The following is an 11,000-nucleotide window of genomic DNA, read 5'->3' as shown; positions in this document are numbered from 1 at the left end:
TTAGAGCTGTTGTGCACAGGGTCGCTATGAGTCGGAAACGACTCGATGGCACATAACAACAACAACAACATGTCTACTATGTTACAGACTAATATCTGTATTGTTTAAACTTGTATTTTGTAAAAAATAAAATTCTAAATTTCTAGGTGCAGAAGAAGCTAAAGACCATGCATACTATATGCTTTGGAAAATGTTCCCTTTGAAAAATCATCAAACATACTATTTGGGGAAAAAAATCATACTAGAACAAGAGCAGAATGAGGAAAGAATAAAGTCAGATGAAACTAGAAATACAAGCAACTATTGCTTAAATGTCCTTTTCTCAGTCACGTCTTTGCTAACTACAACACAGAAAACTTGAACCCCCAGACCGCTGTGTTTGTTCAAACCACTGTCCTTTTGTTTATCAACTGGTTACTTAACAGTCGAGTCACCCAGGGTCCTTCTGTCACACTACATTATTTGTCTGTATCTTTTCCCCAGAATGTAGGCCACCAGAGCTCCCACAAGAATATTCTCTATTCACAGCAATTTACCCATCATTTAGACTGTGTTAGTAGGTACCATCAAGTCAGATCTGACTCACAGTGACCCTATGTACAATCTGTCTGATGCAGCATCAATCACCCTTATCTTCTCTGCTTAAACTCATCATTGCAGTCATTAGGCCAATGCATTTTACTGAGGATCTTTTGGCTTGGTACAAGAGAAGTTGAAGTAAAAGGATACAAAAAGATTAGAGCAAATGCTGGGGTTTTTGTTAAGTGTCATTAGGTTGAGACCAATACACAATGATCATACATACAACAGACTAAAACTCTACCTGATCCTATACCATCTTCACAATATATCATGTTTAAACCCTTCATGTTAACATATCTCACTGAGGGTCTTCCAATTAATTCTTCACTCATCCTCTATTTTTCTAAGAATGATGTCCTATTCCAAGGATTAGCCCCTTTAGACAATAAACCCAAGATATTGTGGCCTCTAAGGAGCACCCAGGCCGCATTCCTTCCAAGACAGATTTATTTGTTCTTTAGGTAATCTGTGGTATATCCAATACTCTTCACTAACGTCACAATTTAAAGGCATCAATTCTTCTCCAGTCTTCCATATTCAGTGTATAACTTTCAGGTGCATACAAAACAACTGAAAATACCATGATTTAGGTCAGTACACCTTAGTCTTAAAATTGACATCCTTACTCATTAGCATTTTAAAGAAGTCTTAAGAGTATATTTGCCCAATGCAATATACTTTTTGAATTCTTGACTGCTGATTCCATGAAAATTAACTGCAGGACCAAGCAAAACAAAACAATTGATAATTTCAATAATTTTTCATTTATCATGATACTGCCTATAAATCCAGTTATGAGGACTTTATTCCAGATGTTGAGATATAATCCATACTGATTACATTTCTGAACTCTTTCTGTAAGTGTTTCAAGTCCTCTTAACTGTCAGTAAGCACAGTTATGTAATCTGTATAATGCAGGTCACTAATGAATCTTCCTCAGATCTTAATGCAACATGCTTCCTCATAGTCTAGCTTCTAGAATTATTTGCTCAGCATATAGACTGAATATGTATTGTGAAAGGCTACAAGCCTGATGCACACCTCTCCAGATTTTAAACCACGCAATGTCTCCTTGTTCTGTTTGAACTACTGCTTCCTGATTCACAGATAGGTTTTTGCAAGAGTACAATTTAGTGTTCTGTGATTCCCATTTTTTTCAATACTATCCCTAATTTACTATCATCCACAGAACTGAATGTCTCAGCATAGCCAACAAACATTAAGTAAACCTCTCTCTAATATTCTCTGCCTGCACCAGAGATCCATCCAACATCAGCGGTGATAACCTCTGTTTTATGATGCCTTTTGAATGAAACCTGAATTTCTGGCAGTTTTCGGTTTATGTACTTGCTCTAGCCAATTTTTTATAATCTCCAGCAAGATTTTCTTTTCATGTGATACTCATGATATTCTTTTATAATTTCCACATACTTTTAGTATAGTTTTTCTTTTCTGAATGGTCACAAATACGAATCTCTTTTAGTAGGCTGGCCACGCAGGTGTCTTTCCAAGGCTGCATCTGTCTGTTGAAACATTTCAATTGATATCCGCCAATTTCTGAAGCCTTACTTTTTGCCAGTGCCTTCAGTACAGCTTTCACCTCTTCCTTCAATACAACTAGTTCTTAATTACATGGTACTTCCTGAAATGGTTCAGAAATTCTTTATGGAACTGTAACTCCATGTATTCCTTACATATTTATTGACACAGCCTATGACATTTAATGTGTTGCCTAGAGAATTCTAGCTTGAATACTCAAGGTTTCAATTTTCTTCTTCCGTTCTTACAGCTTGTTATTGTAAGGTGTCATTGAATATGACTCATAGTCACCTTATGAACAGTCAACCTAAACCCTGCCCTATCCTGTGCCATCTCCATCATCTTTGACAAACTAGAACCCACTACTGAAGTCATCGTGTCAATCAATCTTATTGGGGGTCTTCCTCTTCTTCACTGACCCTCCATCTTTTCAAGCATAATGTCCCTTTCGAAGCTTGAGGAGGTTTCAATTTTTTTTTTTCAGTTCTCACAGCTTAAGGAATGTCTCCCTTGTTCTTTCCTTTCAATTTTCTAACTCCAGGTCTTTGTACATTTCATTATAACACTTTGAAATAGTCTCTTCAAATAAAGATAATGTATTTATCTGGGTACCTTTTCAAGATTTTCTTCTTGTTACTCAAGCCTAGTAGTTTCTATTGTAAGACAATGTGGCTTAAGCTGGGGTCTTCCAAGATAGACTTGCTTATTCTTTTGGTAGTCTAGGGTATATTTAATATTCATTGCCAACAGCAACAGTAAAATGACAATGATTTAATTTAGGGGAGAAAACAACTTGAAGAATCATGTCTAGAAAAATTATAAGAATTTCTAAAAGAAAAAAACATTATACAAAGAATAGTTTTACAAGCACACTATAAAAAGAAAGGCACAAATAATTTGAACTTCACAAAAACTATTTCAGAAAAATATAAAAATATTCCAGAGTATGGGGTATATGAACAATGACTAGGGATGACAGAAAGATAATTGATGCCTTTGAGCTGTGGTGCTGGAGAAGAGTTTTGAATGTTCCATGGTTCATCCGAGAGAGGGTGAAGCCAACCTGCTCCTTAGAAGAAAGGATCTGAGACTTCGTCTGACATACTTAGGGCATGTTGGAAGGAGGGACCGGTCCTTGGAGAGGGACATTGTGCTTGGCAAGGTGGAGGGATGGAGAAGAGAGACCATCGATGAGATGGATTGATACAGTGATTGGGATAAAGAAGGTAGGTGTGTCGGAGACAGTGAACTTGGCATAGGACAGAGAAGGTTTCAGGGATGTTGTACAGAGGATTGCTGAGTCACAAGCAACTCGACAGCACATAACAGCAACAACATGGGGTATATTTTTGAGCATATTGTCAAAAGGTAGCAGTCCTTGAAAAAAAAATCATGCTTGAAATGATGGAGGATCAGGGCAAGATAAAAAGACCTTCAACAAGACAGATCAACACAATAAATACAGCAATACGCTCATGTATTTTAGGGATAATGAGGATGGCACAGGATAGGCCAAGATTCAGATCACTGTTCATAGGGTTGCTATGATTTGTAGACAATTCAATGGCATCTAACAATAACAACATCCCAGAGTACATAAAAAGAATAAATGTTTTCCTCAATTCTAAATTCTTTTATGAAGCTGGCATGTCCTTAATATTAAAACCAGACAAGAAAAATGACAAGTTATTCTCACTCACTGGCACAATAAAAATTTCAAGTCAACCCTACTCCCTGACAATGATGAAGACTTCATGTAAAACAATTATAAGCACTCTTTCTTAACCTAAAAAAAAAGACAAGGATATTCAGTAATATCAGTTATATCAATACTACACTGAGATCTTCATTGTTGTTGCTGATCGCCACTGAGTCGAGCACGACTCATAGTGATCCTATGAACAAAAGACCTGAAGCCTTTCGATAACTACCATTTCTCAAAGTTCATAGAGTTTCCAAAGACATGTTATTTAGGAAGTGGATGCCACTCCTGCTTCCAAACCTGTCTTAAACTGGGAGCTCCACCAAATACTGTCCACCATGGTAACCATTATGCCAGATATCTGAAACCCAAATGGCACAAGGTTCAACATCCCAGCAGCCCCATGTAACCTGAGTACAGCATATTGACAGAAGAGGGCTGTACCACTTAGAAGAATGTTCTTCTAAAATATAATAACAATGAACTTTTAAATACAAAGGCTCTCTCCACGTCTTGTTGACTCTAAACAAGAGGCTTTAAAAAAAAAAACAACCAATATAGCATGTTGTTGTTGTTATGTGCCATTGAGTCAACTGCGACTTTTATCTTGGCAGAAAACAGAGTACCAGAAGAATGTTTATCTGTGTTTCAATGACTATACAAAGGCATTTGAGTTCTTCATTAGTGTAATTAATTTTTTTATTTAAAAAAGATGTAAGAATCATAAAGGAAAATTAGTTCACATTATCATAGATGTTATGACTAGGCAGAAAATAGAAATAATCATAATTAACAAGATAATTCAACAAAGTTGCTGGATATGAAAAACAAAATGAATATCTACTGCATTTCTGTACATCAGCAAGATCAAAATAGTTCTTGTCAAGGTAGAGTGTGTGTATGACGTATACATGATTTTTAGAAATGAAATTTAAAATATTTCAATAAATGAAAGTATTTATTATACTGATAAACTGGAAGACTAAATAGTATAAAAACTATATAAATAGATTTATAATGTATCTGCAGTATTATCATTTCAAAGGTGGAGATAAATAGAGAAAAAAAGGATCTTAAAAGGTTTCTTAGGGAAGTGATAATGAAATAGAAGTTGGGAACCAATATCTAGAATTTAAAAAACATAAGGCTGAATATGTTGTTGTTGTTGCTTCTGAAATAGCTTGCCTCTCGAAACCCTATGAAACTGGAGAAACAATTAAAGTTATACAAGTGTTTAGGTCTTTCGTTCATAGGGTCACTATGAGTCACCTATGACTCCACAGCACTTAACAACATAGAGAGTTCAATTGGCCTGGTGGACAAAAAGTGATGCTACCAAGCCAAAGGTGAGTGATTTCAATCTGTGGCCCTCAGGCCTGGTTTTAATTGTTTTTGGTCAAACATTCTTCTAAGTGGTATAGCACTGGTCTGACCATTTGCTGTATAGAGGTAACTCAGTTGCTGTGATGCTGAACACTGTGACACTGATGTGTCAAGTGCAATAATGGTCATCCATGGTGGACAGTGTTTGGTGGAGCTCCCCGATTAAAATAAACTTGGAAGTGGGAGTGGCATCCACTTCTGAAACAGCTTGCCTCTGGAAATCCTATGAACTTGGAGAAACAATGAAAATTATACGAATGTTCAGGCATTTCATTTATAGGATCGCTGAGTCACGTACCTATGACTCAATGGCACTTTACAACAACAACAATAACAACAAGGCTGAGTAAAAAAATAAGTTACAAAAGAATATATAAAATAAGTACTTGTAAAAGGATGAAAAATAGATAATATATAGTCTAGGGATACACAAGTAGCTAAACTATAATAAACTACAAAATTCAGAATAAGGTGAATAGAAGCATGCTGAAATCTAAATGTAATATATAAAGAGATTAAAAAGCACTGACTACATTTTTTCCTTGAACTGGGACATTAGATACAGAAGTCTTAAATTTTCTTATTCCTGATCCCTTATTTAAGTACTTATTTTTGTAGGCATGACTACTTTATAATGGAAAAACTATTTTAAAATACCACACTTTAATTTACTAGAAGTAAAATCTTAGTTATGTTATTTTTCAGTTAGCTTTTTCACTGTCTGCTATTCAACATTATAATAAAATCCATGTTGTTAACAACTACCAAGGGGCTACTTATTTTTAAAAAGATTTTTTTAAAGTGCATCACAACTCATACCCAGCCACCTTGCTGAATGATGTACTCTGCTGCATGGTCCTCCAGATACGTCACTCCAAACTGCATCAGGGTACTCAGGGGCTCTTGACCTCTTCTTGTCAACTCCAAAAGCATTTGTTGGAGCAAAACCAGAGGCACTAAAATCTTCAATGAAAAGATGAGAGAGTCAGAAAAAAATCTGAAATTCTAACAATCTGCTTTGTATGCTCAACTACTGAAAATTATACTCAGCTGCATCATTACTGAATTTTATTTTTTTTAAAACCACATTAATCACTAGTAAGATTTTTCTGAATACTGTATGTAGATTTATACAAAGGAATGGCAGAAATTATTCTATGAAAATAATTAGGTTCCTAGGGATATTATAGCTAATACCAGACGGACATTGGCTGAAAGCAGAGTGTCAGAGAAATGTCTATCTGTGTTTCACTGACTATGCAAAAGCATTTGACTATGTAGATCAAAACAAACTGTGGCTGATTCTGAGAAGAATGGGTATCCCAGAACACTTGATTGTGCTTATATGAAACCTATACTTGGACCATGAGGCAATCATCAGAACAGAGCAAGGAGACACTGCATGGTTCAAAATTGGGATAGGACTCACGATGTGTCCTATCACTATACCTTTCCAGTCTATATGCGGAATAGATTATCCAGGAGTCTGGGCTTTATGAAGAGAAATGTGGCATCAGGATTGGAGGTAGACTCATCAACAATATACATTATGCAGATTCCACAACAATGCTTGCTAAAACTGAGGAGGACTTGAAGCACTTGCTGCAGAAGGTCAAGGACTGCAGCCTTCAATATGGATTGAAGCTCAACATCAAGAAAACAAAAAAGATTCTCATCGCTGGGCTGATTCGCAGAACCATGATAGATAGTGAAAAGACTGAGACTGTTAACAGCTTCAGTTCGCTTAAGGCTACAATCAACACTCTTGGTACCAGTAGACAGGAAATTAAAACAATTGCATTGGGAAAGTATGCTGTCAGAGACCTCTCCAAAGTACTGAAGAGCAACAACGTCAGTCTGGAGACTAAGGTGTGCTTGATACAGGCCATGGTCTTTACAATTACTTGCTATGCATTAGAAAGCTAGACAATGACTAAGGATGATAGAAAAAGAATTGATGTCTTTGAGCTGTGGTGCTGGGGAAGAATATTAAATATACTATGGACTGCTAGGAGAACAAACAAGTTCATTGTGAAGAAGGTGAAGCCAGGATGCTCCTTGGAGACAAGGATTCTGAAGCTTCATCTGACATACTTTGGACACGTTGTAAAGAGGAATCAGTCCTTCGAAAGGGACGTCATGCTTGGAAGGGTGGAGAGACAGCACAGGAGAGGAAGACCCTTGATGAGATGGACTGACAGTGACTGGGTAATGGGAGTAGGTGTGTAGGAGACAATAAGGTTGGCACAGGATAGAGCAGAGTTTAGGACTGCTGTACATAGAGTTGCTATGAGTCATAGGTGACCTGATGGCACAGAACAACAAAAACAACTATATAACAAGTACTTTAAATTCTATTAAGACATTATTTCATAATATATCCTATAAAATCATTATCCTTACCTCTACAGGTGAAAACCTGAAGGTTCATAAAATCAAACTTACTCTGAGTCCTATTGTAATACAGTTTTCAAAGTAAAATATAACTTCAAAACCCATGACTTTGTTTATGTAAACTCTATGGAATAACAAACAATCTATTCTTGGGCAATTTAAAAAGCAAAATATTAATGATATGCTGAAACAACAATCCAAGTATCAAATTGAAGTTTTTCCTTTTAAATAGAAATAAAAGTTTATACATATACACAAGGACAAACTTATGTGAATAAGAACAATGTTAGCAGTGGTAATTCCTGTTGGGTTGCCTGGATGTTAAATCTGAATCATCAATACTTTTTTTATTTCCATAATTAACAATTATTACTTTAATCATAAAAACCTCTCTAAATTACTTTTTAGTACATTGTCACATGCCATCAGGTCAACTACAACTCACAGTGACCCTATCAACAACGACTCTGAATTTTGCCCTACCCTGAGCCAACCTCACCATCTTCCAACACAACTAACCCTATTGCCACAGTGACTGGGTCAATCCATCTCATTCAGGATCTTCCTCTCCTGTGTTGACCTCCTACTCTACAAATATGATGTCCTTCCCAAGGATTGGCTCATCCTGACAATATGTCCAAAGTTTGTGAGATGGAATTACAAAGTCCTTGTCTCCAAGGAGCAAACAGGTTTAACCCTCTACAGGACAGACCTGTTTGTACAGGTACCACTCTTCTCTGGTACCACAGTTCAAAGGCACTAATTAATCTTCTGTCATCCCTAGTCACTGTACAGCTCTTAGATGCACAGCAAGCAACTGAGAAGACCATCACTTAGAACAGGTACACTTTAGTCTTGAGACTGACATCGTTGCTCTTTAGCACTCTAGAGAAGTCCCTGAGAGCAGATTTTCCCAGTGCAACTCATCTCTTGATTTTCTGACTTTTGATGTCAAAGATGTTGATTCTGAGCCAGATGAACTTGCTAACAACTTCAATCTTTTCTCTAACTACCATGATGCTGTCTATCATGATGTTAAGATGCAATCCTTAATGAAGGCTGCAGTCCTTGATTTCCTGGAGGAAGCACTTCAAGTCCACTTAAAGTCCTCCTCCATTTTAGTACACAAGGTGTGTCATCTTCATAAACGTAGGATGATCTGTCTTCCTCTAATCCTGATGTCAAAATATTCTTCATCAAGTCCAGCCTCTTGGATGATCTGTTCAGTATATAAATTGCAAGGGTAAGGAGATGCACTCCTTTTTTTAATTTTGACTCATGCAGTGTTCCCTTGCTCTGTTCAGGTGACAGCTTCTTGGTCTAGACATAGGTTTCACATGAGTACAATCAAGTGTTTTCTAATTCCTATTCTTCTCAATGTTAGTCACAATTTGTTGTAATCCACACAGCCAAACGTCTTTGCATAATCAATAAAGCGAAAATAGACATCTTTCTGGTACTCTGCTTTCAGCCAAGATCAATGTGACATCAGCAATGAAATTTCTAGTGCCACAGCCTCTCCTAAATCCAGCTTGTATTTCTGGCAGTTCTCTGTTGATGTAGTTCTCATCATTTATGAATAATCTTCAGTAAGATTTTGCTTGTATGTGATATTAATGATACTGTATTGTATTAAGATAAAAATATAAAATATACTTTATAGAAACTAATTTTTTTAAGGTCTGTCACTGTATACATATACTCTTTTTAAATATAATCCCATTTTGGTTAAAAATTATATGTAAGTAGGAAGAGTCTTAATAAGATGGATTGACATAGTTGCTACTACAATGGATTTGAGCATGACAGACATTGTCAGGATGGTGCACACAACAGGGCAAGGTGCAGATCTGTTGATCATAGGGTCACTATAAGGCATACTCAATTTGACAGCACTTAACAACAACATACATACACAGAGGGAGATGTGTTCACTAACCCATAGGTGTGACCTCTCTGGCACTTCAGATCTACTAGCAGCTCCATGGGAAAAAGATCCCATTTCTTCTCATGTGATTTATAGCCTCCAAAAATCCACTGAAGGGTCAAGTATGGGATGCTTGCAACTTGATGAGACAGCAATAGAGGTCATGAGAGACATTAATGTTGTTATGTGCCACTGCCTGCAACCCATAGCGACCCTCTGAACAGCAGCTCTGAACCCTGCCCTGTCCTGGGCCAGTCTCACTAATTCCAACACACCAACCTTCACTGTCTCAGTCACTGTATCAATCTATCTCATCCAGCGCCGTCCTCTCCTGCGCTGTCCCTCCACCCATCATCCAACACCCTAGCATGATGTCCTTCTTCAAGGACCAGTCTTTTCTGGCCATGTGCCCAAAGTATGTGAGGTAGAGCTTCAAAATCCTAGCCTCCAAGAAGAAACCTGGTTTCACCTTCTCCAAAACAGACGCATTTGTTTTCTTGGAAGTCCCTGGTATGTTCAAGACTCTTCTCCAGCACCACAATTCAAAAGGCCTCGTGGGATTGAAAAGAGTATTAGAAGTGACCCTCATTGTAGCTGGTTATCTAATAGTGACTCCTGCCCACTGAGGTTGACGGTGATTTTATTGAGAAGAACAATATGCCTAGCCCCAGATAATAAATGACAGAATAAAATCAATTATGACAACACTTTTTCCTGTTGCTAAATATTTGCTTTTATAGCCTTCTTTGCAGCTGGGGTTGGCCAAGTAATATAGTCCTGAAAAGACTGCTAGAGGATGTCTGAGAAAGCTTTTGTAACCTCCTTAAGAGACCAATCTAAGAGGAAAAATTGCTGATGCTTCCCACCAAACATTAATTTGATAGCTAAAAGTGTGATAATACTTTTTTTACTATTTTTAAAATTATATATATTAGGACAGAAGATCACTCTGATCATTCAGGAAAGAATTTTATAAACCTTTAACTGGATGAACAAAAAAGAAAATGTGTAACTAACCAAAATTTAAATTAAAAAAAGGGGACATTACAAGTAACTTAAAAGAAAGAAAGTTACGAAAGAATATAATAAACAACTGTGTGGCAACAAATTGGGTGGCTTAAATTAAATGAAAAAATTCTTAAAAATACACAACTTATCCAAATAGAAATAGGTGTTTTCAACAGAATCATAACAAATAAAATGGTTGCCACAGTGATCAAAACCTTCCCAAAGGAAATAACTTTCAAGTCACTAATTATAGCACCTAAATCAGAAATTTAACATGAACAAAACTTTTCAGACTGTGAGAGATTCTGTATCAAACTGGACATCTTCTGTTACCAGGATCATGCCTATGTTTTTAGATTGCCACATAATCAACTTGATTTTAAGATGTTTCAAAACTAGAAACTGACTATTGTAAAGAATTTACCCTTCTACTGGCCACCCACTTCTGAAATAGCAGGCCTCTGA

General features: G+C 36.7%; 1 protein-coding gene across 4 annotated transcripts in view; it reads right to left on the bottom strand.

The window, feature by feature from the left end:
- The window catches only part of BCL2L13 (BCL2-like 13 (apoptosis facilitator)), a 107,398-nt gene that overhangs the window by 31,999 nt on the left and 64,399 nt on the right, over positions 1–11,000 (bottom strand). For 3 of the 4 annotated variants that reach the window (XM_006891338.1, XM_006891336.1, XM_006891337.1), the window contains one exon: positions 6,026–6,169. The exons of the other annotated variant lie outside the window; for it this stretch is intronic. In XM_006891338.1, coding sequence (XP_006891400.1) covers positions 6,026–6,139 — 114 coding nt within the window. In that variant the 5' untranslated portion in view covers positions 6,140–6,169. The remainder of the gene's footprint in view (positions 1–6,025; positions 6,170–11,000) is intronic. 4 annotated transcript variants of the gene reach the window in all.

Source organism: Elephantulus edwardii, unplaced genomic scaffold (assembly GCF_000299155.1).
Source record: "Elephantulus edwardii isolate Elephantulus edwardi_28Jun2011 unplaced genomic scaffold, EleEdw1.0 scaffold00096, whole genome shotgun sequence".
Classification (NCBI taxonomy): Eukaryota; Metazoa; Chordata; class Mammalia; order Macroscelidea; family Macroscelididae; genus Elephantulus; species Elephantulus edwardii.
The sequence above is the reverse complement of the archived record's forward strand: the minus strand, read 5'-3'. Positions and strand labels throughout refer to the sequence as shown.